This window comes from Schistocerca piceifrons, chromosome X (genome assembly GCF_021461385.2).
Source record: "Schistocerca piceifrons isolate TAMUIC-IGC-003096 chromosome X, iqSchPice1.1, whole genome shotgun sequence".
Taxonomy (NCBI): domain Eukaryota; kingdom Metazoa; phylum Arthropoda; class Insecta; order Orthoptera; family Acrididae; genus Schistocerca; species Schistocerca piceifrons.
This window is the reverse complement of record NC_060149.1, coordinates 1,869,234-1,893,047: the sequence shown is the minus strand read 5'-3', so window position 1 is coordinate 1,893,047 and position 23,814 is coordinate 1,869,234. Positions and strand designations below refer to the sequence as shown.

Below are 23,814 nucleotides of genomic sequence, written 5' to 3'. Positions count from 1 at the left end.
TAAGGGAAACACTTCCGATTCCGTTGTCGAAATATACAGAGCTCTACTGGCAGGGACATCCTTAAAAAGATTGTACAAGGCACGTAAAGACTGAATTATCATCCACTGTATTTCTTGAATTGCGGACTTGAAGGCGATGTGAACAACGTAAAGCCTACACGTTCAAATTTCCAGTAAAACGGTGTCTGCTCCTTCAATTTCTTTCAAAAAAATTTTAAGTTCCCTTAAGAACGCGAAGTTGACGTTAGGGCCGTCCATCGATACTTGTAAAAGTTTTTTCATTGCTTCGCCGGGAATTTTTTTTCTTGAAGGACTCGAGTAGCTTAGCTGCCGTCGAACTGCCTAGAAAAGCCGATACGTAGTAACGGGTGCACACTAGATTTTTTTTAATGTCCCAATAACGCACTAAAATGTCCATCTGGATTCTTTTGCACACCTCGTTCAAGGATTCGTCAAAACAGAACAATCCTTGATGCGTTTACGAGGTCAGATTTAATTTCAGACTCAAAGAAGGGAGCTAGTCCATATTGCACGATATAACTGATTTTGTCCTTTTGTAAACGCACGCTCTTGGCCACTTCACTGTCAGGGAACATTGCGGGGAAAAGCAACACGACGTTCGCAGAACTACGCAGTGACTTGTGTGAAACGATGCACTCCAAACACCACAGTATTTCCGCCTTTGTTACTTCGTCCTTTATTGCCATCCGATCAATTCCTCTCAGTTTATCCACGGGTTTTGACATTGCAGTGACATCCTTCTGCGGAGGCGCAACAATTCCAGCGGCCAACGCGACTGTTGTTGACCCAGTTGAATCCGCAGATGTGGTAGTGGAAGTACAATCTGTCTGCTCGGTTGAAGTGGTCGCCGCCGGTCGGGTGTAGACATACAAACTTGCTGTGCTTCTCATGGCAGCTGCTTTCGCGACGTGCTTCTTGGACTTATCGTGTGACTTGAAGAGCCGATCTTCTCATAGTACGGATGTTAATGAGGGTCCCTGGACATAATGCACATTTAGCACTATAAAGGTCTGTAGGTACTTTCACCAACCAGTCCTCAAATGCTGGATCTGAAAGCCAGCTATCTTGAAAACCAATCGATATGGCGCAGTCGCAGTCGTTGTTGGTGGGCAACAAGAAGAACGATGGATGTAAATAAGGCTGCGCCTCGTTATTATGCATAATGAAATATGACACAAAGAGTGCTACCTACCTTGTCAGTTTATAAAATTTTGCCCCGCACGTGCGTAGAACTGAATTCAATAGGTGAGCCGAGCACACTGATTACTGACAGACTGTGATTTGAAAATCGAACGAGGCACGTTTGACAACACTCTCTCCGCCAAGCAACAATCGGCGTTAATTACGATATTATTGGTAGCGCTGCGTTTGTTGAGAAACTATGAATGACAAGATGTATCAACCAGTCTTACTCCAGTAACCTGTTGCAAGTTTCTAGCTAATTTGACATGTACAGTACAGCACCTCAATTATAAAGACGAAAGATATTAAGGGCACCGCGCTCATCGACCAAAGTTGTGAAGGCTTCGCCACCTTTTCGTTCTAGCTTATTCCTTACCATGAGGCTTCTCCTCCTCTCTCTCTTTCTATCGGCTGCTATTCGTTGCTTGCTCTCGTCTCCCATCCACGATTACTAAGTTATGAAGTCAGCCGGGTACGAACGACTTGGCCTCCCAGTTACTCTACAGCTGAGGCGCTCTACCGTGTGTAAAATTTCCGAAGTGCTTTAGGACTTGGTAGACCTTCTTTTGTACATATACCGATTTTAATTTAAAGTCTAGATTCTGTAGCAGCGTACATGTTGATTTACTTGTAGAGGAATGATTTACCCGCTTAATTTTAAAATATGGTTTTACTTGACATCCAGTACATTGATAATGTCGCTTTTTATGTATCCCTCCGTACCTAGAAACGTAATAAACCCTGTTCAGCTGTTGTTGTTGTCTTCACGTTATGTTTTCTTGCTGTTCTTTGACGTACTTGCAAGCCCCCTCTCCATATTTTTCTGCTAATCGAGTTCGCAGTAAAGGAAACGCTCTGGATGATAATTCAGCTTGTACATGCCCTGTAAAACCTATTTAAGGATTTCCATTCCAGACTAGCTCTGTATATTTGGACCATTGAATCGGAACGTTTGCCCTTGAAGATTTGCGTGATCCGATGGCTGGAGAACTTTGATGTTGCGGAGTGCGCTCTAGTAACTGCTTCTGTATTTGCCAATGTTTGTTGCAAAGATAGAGCGCAAAAAACCCGAAACGTGCTAGCTACACGATAGTCTATGATCATCTGAAGAACATGCTACTCGGCTCAATAAACTCGTATTTCGAGACTCTTGCTCCAGACTTTTCTTCTTTAATTATTGACCAACTTACGTAATGTTTTCTTTACCACTTATTTGCCAGCTAGTATTTTCCTGTAGTACTGTGTCGACGTTTCTTTTTTTCTCTTTACATACACCGAGTTATAGTTTTTGGCAATGAATGTATAAACGGCAATTACCGAGCGAGGTGGCGCAGTGGTTGGCACACTGGACTCGCATTCGGGAGGACGACGGTTCGATCCCGTCTCCGGCCATCCTGATTTAGGTTTTCCGTGATTTCCCTAAATCACTTCAGGCAAATGCCGGGATGGTTCCTTTGAAAGGGCACGGCCGATTTCCTTCTCCATTCTTCCCTCCCCCGAGCTTGCGCTCCGTCTCTAATGACCTCGTTGTCGACGGGACGTTAAACACTACTCTCCTCCTCCTATAAACGGCAATTTCTGGCTTGGTCATCTCACCTTGCCTCCTCAGCTCACAGCAATGTCTCTTCCCACTTTATCCAGTCACTGGATCGCTTTGCGTTGACCAGCTGACGCCATGGTGACTGCTCCTATTCTGTCCCATCCTTCATTGCCACTCCAGTCCCAGTCAGGCAGAACGCAGAATGCTCTCAAAGATCCCTAGACCTTGTTGTGAGTGCTCGCAGCCTTACGTCAGTGGGTGTTTAAATGTTGTACAGTATATTCAGAGTTTCGAATAAAAACATTGTAAAAGTTGATGCATCACTCGTCGAGAAAACATGACACCGACTACAGCTAAGTATAAACTTCACTTTGTAATGGTTCTCCTAAATCGCTGCAGCAATGATCACGAAATAAAAACTAAATAGTGTTATTGGAAAAAGGCTTATGGAAAGTTTAGGGGTTTTATACTTCCGAGCACTTTAGGAAACGAAATCCAGCAAAAAACAACGCGTTTTGGACAGATCTTTGATTCGCATTGGCATTTGGACTGCATGTTTGCATAATACGAAAGTATATGTATGAAATACATCAAATACAGCAGTTTAGTTTCCGAAGCATTCTTAGGTTCCTAGCTAACCACGCCCTTCGAGAAAAAGCAGCAAAACATTGTTAATGCCCAATATTATATGTGAAAGTTCAGCTTTTCATGAAGATATAGTGTACTTACATTACTTTAACCCATTAACCTTTCGTCTTTGTATGGTCGTGCTACTTAACAATGATGCTGCTAGTGGTTGAGTACATAACATGTATTACGCAATGATCGAGGCCCACGAGAAAGACAGGCCGCGGCGCGTACGTCACGAAGAACGACCTGAGCTCGCTCGTTCCCGTAACTCAGCGGGCAAAATGCGCATTTAAATCTGTTCACTCGCAACCGGGTGCGTGCATACTAACGAGAATTTCATCTTGTACTGCAATCCGTTATTATGAAGTCTTACTGATTACTGTTCGTACAACACAATTTAAAATCAATTCTCGATAGAAATGGTATAACCGCTCATTTACAGCATTTAGTCTCTTCTTCTTTCATAGAAGATGTGGTGCCTTACGCAACTGATAATCATTTTGGTATGATTTTAATTGCCAAATTAGAGCCTGTTAGTAGGCCTACGGACTTCCTATCATTGTAGGACTAATAATAGTGGATTCCAATAGTCGATGCAATTCTCGTTCGTACATACACATTTAGTTACGTTAACCGGTGTAGAAACGCACTTTGCCGAGTTGAGCGAGCTCGGCCCACGTTCGGTAACGTACGCACCGTGGCCTGTCTTTCTCGTAGGCCTCGTGCTCTGAATAACTGCCGTCATTCGCTAGCGAGATCACGTCTCACGTGACATGAGCTATGACTGGCTGACAAAAGTGCATCGCTCAAAGCAATCTCTATTTTAAGGCTTCGGAAGCTACCGTGCTGTAACTTGTGGAATTTGTGTATATACTTTCGCAATACGAAAATAAAATCTGTCTATATTGTCTCGCATCAAACATCTTTCCAAACGCATTGTTTTTCCTGTTCCCTTAAGTGCTGGGACGTCCTCAGCCGGTATAAGACCTTCACTATTCAAAGGACTGATAGGGTTTACAGCCCGAGGGAAAGTATACTGTTGCTTAACACGGATGTATTTTCACCCGCTTTATACGTAATTTCATCCGGGAGAAACTGTATTTTCACCCTCTTTATATGTAATTTCATCTGGGAGAAATTGTGTTTTTAACCGGGAAATCTGGGAATTTTTTTTTCTTGTCCACGTAGACACCCTGAAAAAATACTGACTCTGTGCGATAGAACATTTCACCGTGGTGGCTAGTGAATATCAAGTGAATTAACCCACGTAATTCAGTGCTGCGCAGAGAAATGTAGATGAAGACAAAATAACCAAATGCTTCCTGTGATATTACCAACCTTCAACTACACTAACAGTAGGAGGAATATGTTTCAATAATTGATCTGTTGCTTGAGTGGGTCATAATATCTTGCACTCTTAAGCACTGTAACGCCTTCAGAGGCGGGTGTGATCAGAAACTGATGTGAAGGAGCACTGTAGTGTTTGATGCCCATTTTTGTGATTAGGGTAAGAGGCAAAAGTATAGTTACATTTACTCTTTGGATGCTGTGATAGCAACCTACTCAATAAATTAAGAGGTAGTGATTTACCAAGCTGAGGCAGATGTGTGGTATCGACACAGGAAGTATCGCACTGTTGGCACACTTTGTTCCAGCTTTTTATTTCTTACCACTATCTGAAATTAATGACATTCTTGGATTATTATAATATTTATATGAGGGTTATCAAGGTGTAATTGTTAAATCAGACTGCTGCTTTATGAAATCCTTCATCTGCAGCTGATGAATGTTGACTGCCTTGTGAATTTCACCAAGTTTTCCACATAAATGAACAGCTTTTCATTATTTTAATTGGGGGATTCAACTCTTTTTAGCAGCATGTTTCTCTGTTCAGTAACTAGTAAAATAACTGGGAGGTATATCACATAAGTTCCTCTTATGTCTACAATTCCAAATACCATTCATTAGCAGTCTCAGTTCAGTACCTTGAGATGGTCATACATGTTCACTGTGGTCATATCAAGCTGCTTCATGAACAAAATAAAAACTCTGAAAAATTCTTAGTAGCCATCAGTATTCGAGATTTGTTCATCATCAATGTGCCAAAAATAGGAGGAAAGCTACATAATTAATTAATAAACTGATTAATATCATTTCTTTCTCACAGATGCAGAGGTAAAAAGGTTGACAGTGCCGACTTATACATTTGCTCTTATCTGCATCTTTGTTTTGCATCAGCAAACAATTTTCAATGTATGTTTTTGTAAATACACTGTTTGATTAGTCATTGAACATCATCAAGTTAATTCGGTTTCCTTACATATGTATTGCCATGTTTTTGTGGTAATCATGAAAACTGCTAAGAGACACAATCCATTTTGGTGTCAAAACTATAAATTTCTTAATGGTATATGATATTTCTTGCAAGTTTGTTTGCAGTAACTTTTTGTTTTGTTAAAATAAACATTGAACATAAGCTAATAATGATAAGAGTGTAATTCAGCTGAATATTAGGTAAATTTAAACCATGGCATCAATTGTATACTTTAATGTTCTTTATGTCATATCATTCATGAATAGTTATAACATTAATAACTTTACCATCCCAATGTTGAAATTTTCCGACACTGGCATTAGCAGCTTCTGAATTCTCACAACTTTGGGTACTGTTTGGGCTGAAACTTAGGCTTGTAAACAAAGTCTAGTAGAATATCTATTATATCTCTGTGTTAGCTGAATTTCTTCATGTATCCATTTCTGGACCTCAAAAGTGTGTGGTGTGTCTATATTTCTACTTATTTTTATTACAAATTCCTTGAACTAATATTGTGATGAATCACAAGGATGTGGGATGAGTCAGGTTTACAAGCATAGAGCTACAATAAATATGTGTCCAATAACAAAAATAAGGCATAAACTGGTAGATAAGCTTAAAGGCTGAAGCAAAACTAATAAGATATAGTTCAAGTAACATGACAGAATTACTAAAAGTGAATTTAAGTTCTGAAAAAAATATTTATAACTGTCCTTCTTCCAAACAAGTAAGATGAATTATGGCTAACACATTAAAAATAGAAAGTCTCAAAACATAAAGTAGAAATGACAATAAAAATTTACAGAAATACCCATTTATTTATCTCCAGACACTCATCAAGGGAGTAGAAGGACTTTTCCATAAGGTATTTCCTTAATTTATATTTACATGTAGGCAAGCCAGTAACGTAGACTTCGATATGTGATGGAAGAGAGTTGAAAATGTTTGTGGGAGAATAATGAACACTTTTGTGTACAAGACTTAGATGTTTTAGATCTTGTGTAAATCATTTTTAGACCTTTGATTGTGATCATGGTAAGCACTATTATATCTAAAAATAGAATAGTTATTACAGACAAAAATCGTCAAAGAAAATAAGTATTGAGATATGGTGGTTAATATTTGGAACTTACAAAACAAGTTTCTGCAAGAATATGTTTGGAAAATGCCATCCATTTATTTATTTTTTTGTGGTTAAGGTTGATTACTCTGCATGGTACTCACTCCCTTAACTAATCAGTTTTCATGAAAAATCACATTACAACAATAAAACTGTTTATATGTGCCAAAGCACTGAGCAGTTGTCAGCATTGGTTTCAGAAGCAGTTGCTGCAATAGGGAAAGCACCCTAATGGTAGCGAACATTTGTGCCAGGGAAAGGAGGCTTTGAAAAGCTCTGGAATATGAAGTCCATGGACTTCATTTAAATACGCGAGGAAAGAAATTACTAGCCAAAAAAATATGTACTCGCATTTCGAAGAAGAGTGAAGAAAAAAGTATAAGTGTCAAACAAACAGAGATTAAGAAGTGGTTTAGACGAGTTACAAGCTGTGCCATCAGCCAAACGTAAATTACCAAGTGCTTTAAACCAATTAGACGAGAAACAAACAATCAAGTCATCAGCCAAACAAATATTACGCAATGGTTTAAACCGAAGAGGACAGATGTGGATGAAGCAAAACTTATACAAGCTCCAGAAGTTAACTCACCTGCTGATTGCCACCAGCAAACAGAAGCCACACACAAGAAAGATACTGAAAATTTTTTAGGGTAAGTGCTGTATTAGAAATGCCATTAGATAAAGAATCAGAAACCATTTCAGCCACAGTTACCAAATACACAGATTTTGCTATACTACACCATAACGTTCAGTCACTCACAAATAAAATTTCCATGTTGGAAGCACTACTCCAGTATGCACTAAACGTAGACATAATTTGCATTACTGAACATTGGCTACAAAATGAAGAAGTAAAATTAACCTCAATCTCAGGATATAGATTAGCAAGTCATTTTAGTCGAGAGTTTTCCAAACATGGTGTCTCTGCTATCTGTGAAAGAACAAATAAAGTTCTGTGATGTCAGTAAAAGTTATATTGACTCAATTGAGAAAGACTTTGAACTTTCCATTACTAAACTGCCAGAGCTTAATTTCATAGTTATATACATATATAGAGCACCAAGTGGAAACCTGCCAGTCTTCATGAATAAACTAGAGGTTCTGCTGAACAGGATAAGTACACTAAATATGAAGGTAGTGCTTTGTGGGAATTTCAGTATTGATTTTTCAAAAGACAGCAGCTCCAGAGATGCTTTGATAAATATGACCAACACATTCAATATGATCCCCACAATACACTGCCCAACAAGATTAACAGAATGCACAAATTCCATTATTGACCAAATATTCATCTCAGAAACAAATTACAGATTCACAAGCAGGGTACTGATCATGGGTTATAGTGATCATGAGGCACAGCTGCTGTGCATAGAAATGCCAACAAGTAGTAGCAGTTCCGAAAAAGTAGTTGAAAAAAGAACCTTTTCTGAATATAACATTATAATTTTTAATCTCTTACTGGCGAAGGAAAACTGGGAAAGCATTACCACTCAGAACAATGGTGATAGCATGTACACGAGTTTTCAGAGCATCTTTCTTCACTATTTTAATGTAGCATTTCCAAAAGTAGTAAAAACAGTAAAACCTACTAATAATAAGCTATGGATAACTAAAGGCATAAAAATTTCCAGTGAGAGAAACAGATTTCTTCAGTACTGTTGTAAGAAATATAGAGTAACCCAAGAATTCGCAGATTATTCAAAAGCCTACAAAAGAATCTATGGTAGAGTAGACAAAGAGGCAAAAATTATGTGGAATGACAATTTGATAAGAAACTCATCTAATGAAATGAGATCCACGTGGAGAGTTATAAAGAAAGAAACTTGTAGCTCAGCACCAAAGAAAAAGAATGTATCATTAACACTAGAACGCTCAAAAGTCACAGACCCAAATTCAGTTGTGGAAAAATTCAATGAATACTTCACTTCACTAGCTGAAGACCTCATTCAAGTACACCGTCAAGGACCAGTCCCAAGTTTCCCCAACAAGTCAGGGATCTCGATTGCTTCTATATATGTTTATGAAACAAATCCCAATGAAATTATAAGTAAAATTAAATCATTAAGCAATAAAAGTCAAGTGGTCTTGATGACGTACCTGATTTCATATTAAAAGTATGTGCTCACCACATAACAAAGCCCTTGGCAAAAATTTTCAACCTCTCTTTAAAAACTGGTGTATTTCCACTGCTAAAAAAAGGTTCTTCTGAAAAAATATCAAACTACTGACCCGTGTCACAGTTAAGTTCCTTCTCAAAAATTCTAGAAAAACTCTTCTGTGACAGGCTTTTAAGTTTTATAAATAAATATGCACCTTTTTTTCCATTACACCAGCATGGTTTTAGAAAGTCTAAATCTACACATACAGCAATTTTCGAATTCTTAGACTGCATTTTAAAATCCCTTGATCAACATAAATTAGCTGCAGGTATTTTTCTAGATTTATCAAAAGCTGTTGACGTCCTGGACCATAACATTCTGCTCGAAAAATTAGAAAGTCGAGGAGTAAGAGGTGTAGCACATAGCTGGTTGTGTTCATACCTAAAAAACCACAGGCAGAAAGTATCACTTCAGTATGGATTCAACAAAATGAATAAAACCAGAAACAACTCCTTTCTTTCTAGGGAATTACCAGTAAAATATGGTGTACCACAGGGCTCAGTCTTAGGTCCACTACTCTTCTTTATTTATGTGGATGAATTAGTTGAATATATGAGTCCCACAAAAACTATCATGTTTGCCGATGACACGAGCATATTGCTCACTGGATCCAGTCCAGAAACTTTGCAGTCCACAGTAGAAAGTTCTATGAAAAGACTTTCTGAGTGGTTCACAAAAAACAAACTCATTATAAATACTGAAAAAACTGTGTGTGTCGATTTTCAGTTAATTCCTCCAACTAATCAAATATCTATTCAAGCACAATTACAAAATGATCCCGTAGAAAATGTAAGTGTCTTAAAATTTTTGGGTCTGTGGATTCTGCAAGACTTAAAGTGGGACACACACATAAATAACTTGTCTAGAAAACTATCATCTGTGTGCTATGGCCTAAGAATTTTAAAGGCTTCAACAGGCAGAACAGCAGTACTGCAGGCATACTATGCACAGTTCCCCCCACTAGTCCGATATGGGATCGTTTTCTGTTGATACTCAGCTCACAGTGTAAAGGTTTTTAGAATGCAAAAAAGAGCTCTAAGAATAATTTGTGGCTTTAAAAAGATGGTGTCCTGTAAATCCCATTTTACTGAGCTTGGTGTTCTAAATGTTCCAAGTTTATTCATTTATGAAACTATCTTGTTCACTAGAAACTACCTCCTGAAAACAGGCAAACTGCTACAGGACAAAAATGTACACAACTATAGTACCAGAGGGAAATCAAATATACATCAAAAATATCACAGAACAACCACCTATGAGAGGAGCATAATTAACATTGGTGTAATACTACACAATAAGATACAAGAGGAAATAAAAAATGCTACTCATCCAATATTTAAAGCTAAACTAAAGGCATTTCTAGTAAAGCACTGTTTCTATTCTGTCAGAGAATTTCTGAATACGTAACAAAATTAATTGTAATAGGTACCTATTTTTAATTTCCCTACTATTTTGCTGATACTGTGTATTATTGTAACTTATCTTTTACCTGTCCAATATCAATTGTACAATTTGTGCTGTATGATAAAACTGGACCAATAAAAAATCAAATCAAATCAGAAGTGAACATCAATAGCTATCAGTGGCATGTTAGGAAATATACGTAAAATAAGTTGTCATTGTACTTTGATTAGAAACGTCCATTTGGTATATAGATGGAAAGTAGTGTACAGAAATATACATGGAGTGGCCTTGAACACTGGATTTATATACTTACATTGCATTTCATTTGTCACTAGGCTGCTGAAATGTGCAGAAACAGGCTGTTCAAGTGAGAGTGAGACCTGTAGTTGGAAAGTACTGCAGCAGTGTTGGCAGATTGTACTGATTTCTGGAAAGAATTTGAGGATGTTCAAAGTTGGCACTTTAGTGTTTGGCTCAGACGTATTTCCTTACTTCTTACTCTTCCTAACTGGATGCAGATGCTCACTTAAATTGTGAGCCTCTGGATGAGCTATCAGGTGGCAAAGATACCACATGATGTGCCTTTTTGAGCCGGCCGCTGTGGCCGAGTGGTTCTAGGCGCTTCAGTCCAGAACTGCGCTGCTGCTATGGTCGAAAGTTTGAATCCTGCCTCGGGCATGGATGTGTGTGATGTCCTTAGGTTAGTTAGGTTTAAGTAGTTCATAGTCTAGGGAACTGATGACCTCAGATATTAAGTGCCATAGTGCTTTGAGCCATTTGACCATTTGTACCTTTTGAGAGCTCAGAAATTGGTAGTAAGCACTGTAATCTGTTCACTCCTTTGATTTGGTTTTGTTCAAAGACGCAAAATATTAAATCATAAAAAAATTGCCCAAAGTGTGATTTGAACCAACACAGGAACATACTGCTATATTCCAGAATTTTTATGGATTCACTGAGATACATATTTTGATTTTACCAATTTCAAAATATTTCGTACGGTTGTTCAATTTTTTACCCCACTTCACAACATCAAACATCTTTTCCAAGTTTGTAGTTCTAATAATTGTATGACAAGTTTTCTTATGAGTTTTTAGAGGGTGTGTCCATATGCTGAGTTTCAAAATGATATAACTTCATCACTCACACACAATGGTTCTTTTATGAGCAGTACTGTACTTTAATGTGATTGGAATTAGTTGACAGGTGGCTCAAATTTTTTTCTTCGTCCTTTTTGTGTGTTGTTGAATATACAAGATAGATAGTTTAATGTATTAATGTCAGTTCAGTGTGCAAATGATGACTATCATCAATACTACTCATGCAGTGATGTATAAAAGCAATATGGTATTCTCTGTGAATGCCATAGGAAGTGACTGCCTTTCTTATTGCAAAACTTCAGCACAACAGGGATTGAGGATTATTGAGCAGTATGACAGCAAACAGGCAGTTCCTTTACCGTGGGCTCCTCTGTAGCTACAACATGTTATCTGAAGATAAGAAACATTGCCTGGAACTGGTAATTTGAAAATGAAAAGTAGCGAATTGCAGAATGCAAAAATTAGACAATTTTGAAACATTGTTTTCTTGTATGATAAACTCATCATGATGTCATTGGCAAAAATAAGGAGATTTGGTATCCAGCTAAATACAGGGCTATTACAAATGATTGAAGCGATTTCATAAATTCACTGTAGCTCCATTCATTGACATATGGTCACGACACACTACAGATATGTAGAAAAACTCCTAAAGTTTTGTTCGGCTGAAGCCGCACTTCAGGTTTCTGCCGCCAGAGCGCTCGAGAGCGCAGTGAGACAAAATGGCAACAGGAGCTGATAAAGCGTATGTCGTGCTTGAAATGCACTCACATCAGTCAGTCATAACAGTGCAACGACACTTCAGGACGAAGTTCAACAAAGATCCACCAACTGCTAACTCCATTCGGCGATGGTATGCGCAGTTTACAGCTTCTGGATGCCTCTGTAAGGGGGAATCAACGGGTCGGCCTGCAGTGAGCGAAGAAACGGTTGAACGCGTGCGGGCAACTTTTATGCGTAGCCCGCGGAAGTCGACGAATAAAGTAAGCAGGGAGCTAAACGTACCACAGCCGACGGTTTGGAAAATCTTACGGAAAAGGCTAAAGCAGAAGCCTTACCGTTTACAATTGCTACAAGCCCTGACACCCGATGACAAACGCTTTGAATTTTCGGCGCGGTTGCAACAGCTCATGGAAGAGGATGCGTTCAGTGCGAAACTTGTTTTCAGTGATGAAGCAACATTTTTTTCTTAATGGTGAAGTGAACAGACACAATGTGCGAATCTGGGTGGTAGAGAATCCTCACGCATTCGTGCAGCAAATTCGCAATTCACCAAAAGTTAATGTGTTTTGTGCAATCTCACGGTTCAAAGTTTACGGCCCCTTTTTCTTCTGCGAAAAAAACGTTACAGGACACGTGTATCTGGACATGCTGGAAAATTGGCTCATGCCACAACTGGAGACCGACAGCGCCGACTTCACCTTTCAACAGGATGGTGCTCCACCGCACTTCCATCATGATGTTCGGCATTTCTTAAACAGGAGATTGGAAAACCGATGGATCGATCGTGGTGGAGATCATGATCAGCAATTCATGTCATGGCCTCCACGCTCTCCCGACTTAACCCCATGCGATTTCTTTCTGTGGGGTTATGTGAAAGATTCAGTGTTTAAGCCTCCTCTACCAAGAAATGTGCCAGAACTGCGAGCTCGCATCAACAATGCTTCCGAACTCATTGATGGGGACATGCTGCGCCAAGTGTGGGAGGAACTTGATTATCGGCTTGATGTCTGCCGAATCACTAATGGGGCACATATCGAACATTTGTGAATGCCTAAAAAAACTTTTTGAGTTTTTGTATGTGTGTGCAAAGCATTGTGAAAATATCCCAAATAATAAAGTTATTGTAGAGCTGTGAAATCGCTTCAGTCATTTGTAATAACCCTGTATATACTACATGACAGACAAACATTGTCTTGCCCAAAGGCATACCTATTGTGGCAAGGTGTATGGTGGTTTATAATGGGCTCCACTTATCATCAACACATGCCTGTTATCACTTTGCAGGTTGATACAGGATTAATCACTGAAAATTTAATATCTTTCCACTAAGCTGGTGATCTAAACCATCTTGCCTAACTCTAACAGCACCAGCTGCTGCCCTTCTCTCAAAAATGTAGTTGTGGTATGTGTGTGAGTGGACTGCAATGCGTCTGGTTTACTTGTGCTTCTTTTCTCCATTGCTACCATGATAACAGAATACCCAGCTTTAGTGTCAGTTGCTCTAGGTGTTCCTGAGTTGTAAGGTCTCCCTTATTTATGAAAGCCAGTATAGTTTTCATGCATAGTGTATTTCAAAAAGCTATTAATGCCATCAGTCTCATACAAATGCTTCTTCCTCTGTTTTAAAATGCTATTTCATTGTCTATTTCAAATAAATTAGTATTTACTTCAGTTGATTGAAAGTTAAAACTGTTGACTTAAACTGTCATCAGTTTGAGTATTTCAGTGATATGTTGTGTAAATTCTTTGTGGTGATTACTGTAATATTAATCAGTAGTCTGGTGGTTAACAGAATCTTTCGTTTTTTATCCCTAGCTCACCTGTGATGATTATTCATGACAAAATAGTCTGTCTGTTAGAACAACAATAAAAAAGAAGACGTTAACTGTTCCTACAAATGTGCGTTTTTTAAACTCTGTCTTAAACAGACAAAATTCTGAGTAGAGTAATAAAGGTCATCTGTATTGATAGCCTAATACAATACTGACAGATTTGTGTTAATGGGGTGTGCTTGTGCTCCACAAATGCAGCCAAGTCTGCTCAGCACTACAGTTTCCCCCTCCACTGTGCTATTTCGAGCAGGTGTGTAATGTAAGATGTCTATATGTTGAAGCTTCCACATATGGAAATCTTAGGACGATGTGTTTTGAAACACAGTGCAACTACTTCTAAGAGGTGAATATTGTAGCGTACTTTTATAATCAGGATTTTATCACGTGTGGTTATTTTCAACTTTTTATTTTCCTGCCGAAGCACTAACATCATTACTTAATGAAATGAGTACATTAGATCTACATCTACATCTACATTTATACTCCGCAAGCCACCCAACGGTGTGTGGCGGAGGGCACTTTACGTGCCACTGTCATTACCTCCCTTTTCTATTCCAGTCGCGTATGGTTCGCGGGAAGAACGACTGTCTGAATGCCTCCGTGCGCGCTCGAATCCCTCTTATTTTACATTCGTGATCTCCTCGGGAGGTATAAGTAGGGGGAAGCAATATATTCGATACCTCATCCAGAAACGCACCCTCTCGAAACCTGGCGAGCAAGCTACACCGCGATGCAGAGCGCCTCTCTTGCAGAGTCTGCCACTTGAGTTTGCTAAACATCTCCGTAACGCTATCACGGTTACCAAATAACCCTGTGACGAAACACGCCGCTCTTCTTTGGAACATCTCTATCTCCTCCGTCAACCCTATCTGATACGGATCCCACACTGATGAGCAATACTCAAGTATAGGTCGAACGAGTGTTTTGTAAGCCACCTCCTTTGTTGATGGACTAAATTTTCTAAGGACTCTCCCAATGAATCTCAACCTGGCACCCACCTTACCAACAATTAATTTTATATGATCATTCCACTTCAAATCGTTCCGCATGCATATTCCCAGATATTTTACAGAAGTAACTGCTACCAGTGTTTGTTCCGCTATCATATAATCATACAATAAAGGATCCTTCTTTCTATGTATTCGCAATACATTAAATTTGTCTATGTTAAGGGTCAGTTGCCACTTCCTGCACCAAGTGCCTAGCTGCTGCAGATCTTCCTGCATTTCGCTACAATTTTCTAATGCTGCAACTTCTCTGTATACTACAGCATCATCCGCAAAAAGCCGCATGGAACTTCCGACACTATCTACTAGGTCATTTATATATATTGTGAAAAGCAATGGTCCCATAACACTCCCCTGTGGCACGCCAGAGGTTACTTGAACATCTGTAGACGTCTCTCCATTCTCTCCATTGAGAACACCATGCTGTGTTCTGTTTGCTAAAAACTCTTCAATCCAGCCACACAGCTGGTCTGATATTCCGTAGGCTCTTACTTTGTTTATCAGGCGACAGTGCGGAACTGTATCAAACACCTTCCGGAAGTCAAGGAAAGTAGCATCTACCTGGGAGCCTGTATCTAATATTTTCTGGGTCTCATGAATAAATAAAACAAGTTGGGTCTCACATGATCGTTGTTTCCGGAATCCATGTTGATTCCTACAGAGTAGATTCTGGGTTTCCAAAAACGACATGATACGCGAACAAAAACATGTTCTAAAATTCTACAACAGATCGACGTCAGAGATATAGGTCTATAGTTTTGCGCATCTGCTCGACAACCCTTCTTGAAGACTGGGACTACCTGTGCTCTTTTCCAATCATTTGGAACCTTCCGTTCCTCTAGAGACTTGCGGTACACGGCTGTTTGAAGGGGGCAAGTTCTTTCGCGTACTTTGTGTAGAATCAAATTGGTATCCCGTCAGGTCCAGTGGACTTTCCTCTGTTGAGTGATTCCAGTTGCTTTTCTATTCCTCTGACACTTATTTTGATGTCAGCCATTTTTTCGTTTGTGCGAGGATTTATAGAAGGAACTGCAGTGCGGTCTTCCTCTGTGAAACAGCTTTGGAAAAAGGTGTTTAGTATTTCAGCTTTACGCGTGTCATCCTCTGTTTCAATGCCATCATCATCCCAGAGTGTCTGGATATGCTGTTTCGATCCACTTACTGATTTAACGTAAGACCAGAACTTCCTAGGATTTTCTGTCAAGTCGGTACATAGAATTTTACTTTCGAATTCACTGAACACTTCACGCATAGCCCTCCTTACGCTAACTTTGACATCATTTAGCTTCTGTTTGTCTGAGAGGTTTTGGCTGCATTTAAACTTGGAGTGAAGCTCTCTTTGCTTTCGCAGCAGTTTCCTAACTTTGTTGTTGAACCACGGTGGGTTTTTTCCATCCCTCACAGTTTTACTCGGGACGTACCTGTCTAAAACACATTTTACGATTGCCTTGAACTTTTTCCATAAACACTCAACATTGTCAGTGTCAGAACAGAAATTTTCGTTTTGATCTGTTAGGTAGTCTGAAATCTGCCTTCTGTTACTCTTGCTAAACAGATAAACCTTCCTCCCTTCTTTTATATTCCTATTAACTTCCATATTCAGGGATGCTGCAACGGCCTTATGATCACTGATTCCCTGTTCTGCACTTACAGAGTCGAAAAGTTCGGGTCTGTTTGTTATCAGTAGGTCCAAGATGTTATCTCCACGAGTCAGTTCTCTGTTTAATTGCTCGAGGTAATTTTCGGATAGTGCACTCAGTATAATGTCACTCAATGCTCTGTCCCTACCACCCGTCCTGAACATCTGATGGTGCTAGTAGGGTGAAAAGAACTACTGAATGCTTTACATATATTAAGTTGTAATGTTCATAAATTTATACATATTTCAATTGTAGAATATTTAATATATCTGGAACTATGGTTTGTGATGTAGTCAAACACATGGATCTACACAGATTAAAATCTGTTAAACCCAGCCGTTGATGAAACTTTGTCAGTTGCACAACAGGAAAAAAAGAAGAAGAAAAGTGCTTGCACCTGTGTTGAACCAAACATTGAAATAACTTTAGTAGCTTGGCTATGCAGTTGAGGATATTGGGGTAACATTTTGTAAAGTCTTGTAAATTCCTGGAGTGAACAAACAGGTCATTGAGCTGGATGCATCACTGTACATCTGTCAGTTCAAGTCAGAAGAAATGAGCAGCCACAAGCGAGAATGATCTGATGGATAAATCAAAATAAGTCTTCAGTCATGCAAAATATTGGACTCTGTATGAGAACTTACTGTGAAATATTTCAATTACTAAAATGTAGTTGGTCACATCTGGTACACAAATGACTGCATTTAATTCTGGAAAATGTTCCATGTCATGAACTTTAAGCTGATTTGTGCATAGGTTTAAGTTTCGTTTGATAGCCTCAATCCTGTCAGCCATTTCTGTTACAAAATGATTCTCGCCTTGCACTAGTACATTTAATTCAAATAATTGGTGATGTTGACCATAAATATTGGACACCACTCTACTTACTCTTTACCCTAAGCACTTTGCATGGCCTTCAAACAATGTGAAAAATGAAGCAATTCCTGTTCAGTGCAAAACAATGCAGCTTTTCCACTTTTCCTTTCTTGGACAAGTGTGTAGATGCCATAGTATTCTTAGTACAGAATGTAAATCTAATTCAACACAATGAGTATTGTCTACAAACTGTTTGGCATCTGAGAAGGCTACCACTTTGCTCTAGTGGCCTCTGGCTGCAGCCTTCATGTCCCTCTTTCTCCTCATCACTCAGACCCCCCCCCCCCCTTTCCCCTCTGCACTTGAAGCAAAGCATTAGGTAGGAGTGAGGCTGGAGTGCTCGCACTTGTGAAGTGCTGTTTGACCAGGCCTGGCCTAAAGTATAAGAGCACCGCACATACAGAAACTGGAATACATTGTTGTGGTTGTTAATTCCTTTGTTCTAGAGAAACAATTTGTTGGAATTAACAAGTATATAATTGATGCCTACTTTACTTTTACTTACAAATAAATAGGTTTAGTAATGCTGTCATACTTATTATATGCTGAATGATGGATATGACTTATGAGTAGATTTAATGTTTTTAAACAGTACTGATTCGTGCATCGTACTAACTCAAATATTTTACTGTTGTACTATGGATAGTCTAAACGTCATGTGAATTTCAGATATACAGTATATACAACTACTCAGGAGCAGCTGCTAATTCAACCGTGGATGGATAATACCCAATTGTTGGTTGTATCTGGAAATGTTTCTCATGAGCTGGGATCACGTGTAATCAACTATTTGCTACAAGGTGGAAAAGTATTGTGCCTATGCTCAGATCTTCTTCATTTAATGCTGCCAATGTTCCGTACTGCAGAGGTTCGTGAGCGTGAATTAGTGCAATTTTCGTATGGTCAGTGGAAACGTGTGAGCCTAATGCACCATATCTTTTGCTACCAGCCATCACCTGAGCACAGACGCTTCTTTCGCTTTGAAGATTTAAGGTGAGTTCCTGTAATTTAATAAAAATTTCAGTCATGTAAACATCTTCTTCTGTTGCATTTTCCTATAATTGGTTGAATTTGCATGTATTCAGAAACCTTGATAAATTGAGCCATTTATCCATAAGCTGTTATATTTTTCTGCATGAAGTGTTGTTAGTGAAACCGAAAGATGAAAGGATGTGATAGAATGATTTATTGAAGTTGTTCTCTTTTGAAACCATCATTTCTTGTATTACAGCTAAAGATGTGTGATGTAAATAGAATGTCCAGTGTGGAACAAAACAAGTTGTCATTCAAATAAACTCATGGTTATATGCAGAAAATGATTACTATAGTCATAGAGCCAGTGCAGCTAATGAGGGGAAGAAATAGGAGAAACTATATCATGACATTGGAGGAACAAAACAGGACAGGGCAAGAAGAGAAAGAAATATGAGCCAGTATGACTCTCCAAGCTGTGTTTGTGCTCTGAATTTTGACGGTAAACCATATTGTGATGAACACATCTCTTGCAATGGATGCCTCTGGAGTTGGCTGACATGCCCATGATGTTTTCACTCTTACTAAGTGAACCTATAATGAAATGTGCTGCTCTTTGGCTATTCTGTTTTTCCTGTATCAGTCCTATTTGGCATGCGTTCCAGACTGATGAACAATATTTAAGTATTAGTCAAGCAAGGAATTTGTAAGCTATTTCCTTTGTAGGCGGATTACATTTCCTGAGAATTCTTCCAGTGAATATCAGTCTAGCATCTGCCTTAACTGTGATTAGTTTTGTGTGGTCATTCCACTTTAAATTATTCCATATGCTTACTCCAGATATGGATTTGATATCTTCCAGTGTTTGTTCTTCAATTGTATAGCCATACATAATGGATCTCTCCACCTATTTATGCACAATATGCTATGTTTATTTATGTTCAGTGTCAGCAGCCAATTCCTGCACCAAGCATCAATCTCCTGTAGGTTTTCCTGCATTCTGATACAATTTTGTAGCATTGTGACTGTGAAAGTGCATCTGAATGTGCAACATCTGTCGTCTTTGTTGAGACATGAGTCATCAGTTGATGTCAGTAGATCAGTGAAGTTGCACTTGACAGTGTTGTGTAAAAGGAAAATGCCAGGTAAAAGGAAAGAAAATGTGCCTGTCAAGGGAAAGAAGCGTGTAGTGAAGACCGTAGTTAGTAGAAATGAAGTTAGAGGTTTTGAATCACTGTGAGAAAGGTGAGCATATTGTCGGCATTCAGCTTGCTCTGGGACTTAGTGAATCCACTGTGAGAACTCTTCATGACAGTGCAAAATAATTTCAAAAAATTGTTCATTGTTTAACTGCCTTAAATGTGTCTAGGGTGGCCACATATTGCTCAGATGTGATGGAAAAACTGCTAAGCCGTTGGATTGGGCACCACAATCAACAGCACATCCCCTCCCTCTGGAGCTGCTATTTAAGCTAAGGCCAAGAGCTTGTAGGTAGACTTAACAAAAGAAGAGGATGATCCAACACAGGTCGGGTTGGGTTGATAGCTTAAAGCATTGTTTTATCTTTGATGACATTAAGCTGAGGTACAGAAGATGGAGTTGGAACCAAGGAATTTAAAAAGACATTTAAGAAATAGTAACAGAAAAAGACTGTATTATGAAGCAGATTTTCAGCCTTAGGAAATGGGTTTATTTTTGAAACAGATGCTTAGTCACAGCTTCATTTCTATTGAAAAACGAACTGCACCTTATTCTTGAGGCTGACAAGGACAGACGCACCCATCTTTACGAAGGAAATTCTGCAGGCCATTGCAGATCAGAACACCGTATGATATACCACTTTCAAAATCCTAGCTCACTAAGGAGTTGTGCCAAGAGCAGGCTGGGAGTTCATTGCAGATAAAATAATGATTTTATAATGTATGGTGTGTTTCAGTGGTAAGTTTTTAGCACATAAAGCTTGCATTGAAATGCATTTCAGAAAGATCATAATGGTTGTTTTTGGTGAAAATGCTAAGAAACTCTTCTATTTTAAACTTAATAACTGAGTAAATGAGAATCTAATCCCATATTTTACATATAAAATGACTTTTTGGTTTATGCAAATTTGGTGTGTGCAGCGATTTGGTGGCATGTATCTATCACATACAGCGAGATTTACCTCTCTGTCACAACTACCCCCCCCCCCCCACCCCGTTTCTCTCTCTCTCTCTCTCTCTCTCTCTCTCACACACACACACACACACACACACACACACACACACACACACACACACACACACAGAGCTTCTCTACTCCTCTGCTATCACTTTGTCCATCTCCTCCTCCACCCGTCTTTCTGCGTGCGTCACCTCCTCCCACCCCGTTTCTGTTCATCTCCTCGTTACCGTTACTCCTCTTTATGTCCCCGTCCCGCCCCTCCCCTCCCCCCTGCGCACTGTCTTCTTACTCCTCTCTCTCTGACCTTGGCCATTGTTTATTGTTATTGCAAATGAAACCTTGAGTGGGAATTGAAATCACTTAAAATGATTGGTTAAATAAGTTGGGCTTATCAGTATAAGGGATATGAGAGCGACCTCTCCAGGTACAGGATCTGTAAGGATAGTAGTTTTAATGACAGTATTTCATGTAGTTGTAATCTGTAAATGAGTAGCATTACAAAGATTCAATCAATTCAGACTCAACAGTACTATTAGAATCATAAGCTGATAAGCCATATGTACAACACAGTCATTTAAAAAAACACATAGCCCATGTTCATCTGAATGTATATTAGCATATCATGTAAAAAATTTGAAGTAAATTGGTCAAGAGCTTTTCGAGATTTATGGTAACTATATAATATTACATATATATTTATATATTATGAATATTAAAAGATGTATAGCCTGTGTCCATTTGGATGTTTCTTAGAAAATCATGTAAAAATTTGATGTTAATTGGTGAAGTACTTTTCGAAATTTTTTAGACTAACATTAAACGATGATGTCTTTATATAGTAGTATAGATAAAAAATTGATGGTCCTATAACGTACCCTTTGGATACGCCTAAGTTAATTTTACATCTGAAGATTTATCTCGGTTGAGTATGACATGCTAAGTTCTATTTGCTAGAAACTCTTCAGTCCAATCACACAACTAGTCTGATATTACCAGTACTCTTATCTTGTTCATTAGACAGCAGTGCGAAACTGAATCAAATGCCTTTTGGAAGTTGACGCACAGAGCGTGTGAGGTAACGGGCGACTTTTGGTGCCCTGAAAATAATCTAAGTTCGGAGTTGGTGTGGCCGCACGGGCCGCTTGGCAAGTCGGGACTCGTCAGCAACCGCCTGGTGCTGAACATTAGCCGGAGCAAGAGGGGTAGCCCCAGCGCTTGGTCCAGGCTGACCGCGTCGCTGGGAATTCCGTGTTGACGTTGTGTTGAGGACTGTGGTTTGTGTCAGTGAAGGAGATTTGTGTGCCGGGAGTGCCAAAGATGGCGACGGACTTTGTGAAACCGTAATGGCAGACATTTCATGGTTCATGTAGAAATGAATAATAGCCAGAGGAATCGAGACACCTTACAAAGAAACATGTACATTACCATTATTTGCATGATGATTCTTATGGTGTAATCAGATTTTCAATATCTTTATTAGTTTAAAGTTTAGTATCTGACTGTAAATTATACAAGTAACACCCAGCAACGAATTTCCAAAATATAAATGCTTCATCCAGTTTTGTCGATCAATGTGTCTTTAGAAAGCTATTAGTGTAAACCTAAATTGGTATGAATTATAGGCATGTAACTTGAATAGTACATGAGTTATTGGAGGTCAAAGTGGCCGGTTGCTATTGATCGCGTCAGGCCACAAGTACTCCACAGTTACACAAAAAAATGGTAGCAGCATTCTTATAAATATCTTCATCTGTCTATGTCTTTGTTTATATCCGATATATACTATTCATGAAGAAATTGGTCAAATATTTATTGTGTGTTAGAAAGCACAGAGACATTAGGCTACTGGCCTACTTTTGTCTCTATTCCTTTGATATATGTTTATTCGATTTGTTTATGTATTTAATAATGTGTGTGAGAGCATGTTTATGGTCCTACCATAGGAATATTTATTCAATTTCAAGTTATTTAAATGTAAATCCAGTATTTCGTATGTGTTTCAATATGTTTGTGAGTGTGTGTTGGCTTGGAGACGTGGCGGGAGCACTCTGGCCAATCACAGTGCTCGTTACTATGGTAGGCTACTACCAAAGTCAATGGAGAGATTGGTATGAAAGTGGGGGAGGAGCATCGGGTCGCACAGGACATGAGGAGAGTGCTGGATGGGAAGGTGCGACGGACAGTCGCAGAAAATACTTGGAGAGTGTTGAACAGATTGCGCGTGGTCACGGGAGATAGAAATATCTCATAGTGCCGACTTGTGCACTTATGAGATTTCCGTGGCATCTGCAGTGAAGACGTAGTATGCATTTAGAAGTGATCGCAAGCTATGTTGTTGTTCGTAACTAATTACATGAAGTAGGAATTTATTGTTTCCCTGTTATTCAACTTATATTTTATTTAAGTGCTGGACCATCGACAACAATAAATGTTTTGCAGTAAGAAACGGCATTCTTAAAGGTACTTCTGCTATCGTACTCATCATTTAAAGTCGTTAAAAATAGTACCTGCAGATTTTATTTAATTGCAATCTTTCATTTATAAATTTCTTTGTTACATTCAGAATTCGCAGTTGCCGAGTGATAGGAACCTTCGACCGTTCGATTCATATGTATATTCATATTGTATTCTGTAGACTCAGCAGTATTTGGCTTGTAATGCAGCAACTGCATATCCCAGCCCCTAGACAACAAAACCAACCAAAACTTTTAATATTTCAGCTCTGAGTCTAAGGGTACGTAGCTGAGGGCCACCATTAATTTTTTAATTTGAAATCCCGCAACTGGGGGCTCGTCTGGGATTAGTGTCCTGCAAAGCGGTAATTCCTTTTCTCTCTGTTATTCAGCGTACTATGCAAAGTGTAAAAACCTTTGCAAAACTAGTAGAGATTTCTGTAGAGTGAACCTCTCACAAAAGACAGTGTGAGATCATTTCCCCCCCCCCCCCCCCTCTCCCCCGCCGCAAGTAAGTTTCTGGAAATAGTGAAATTTCCCAGTCATTTTCGCAGCTAACATATGCTATCGATAGAGGTCCTAATCTAATTTGGGAATTTGCATGGGGGCTCAGAGTCTAAATAAGTTGAGTGCAGGGAACGTTAGCGGTTAGCGCTTTTAACGGACAGCGATATCGGAGAT

General features: G+C 39.1%; 1 protein-coding gene across 6 annotated transcripts in view; it reads left to right on the top strand.

Annotated features, from left to right (window-relative positions):
- The window catches only part of LOC124721943 (biotin--protein ligase), a 439,412-nt gene that overhangs the window by 198,919 nt on the left and 216,679 nt on the right, over positions 1 to 23,814 (top strand). For all 6 annotated transcript variants that reach the window (XM_047247106.1, XM_047247104.1, XM_047247103.1 and 3 more), the window contains one exon: positions 18,218 to 18,541. In XM_047247106.1, coding sequence (XP_047103062.1) covers positions 18,218 to 18,541 — 324 coding nt within the window. The remainder of the gene's footprint in view (positions 1 to 18,217; positions 18,542 to 23,814) is intronic.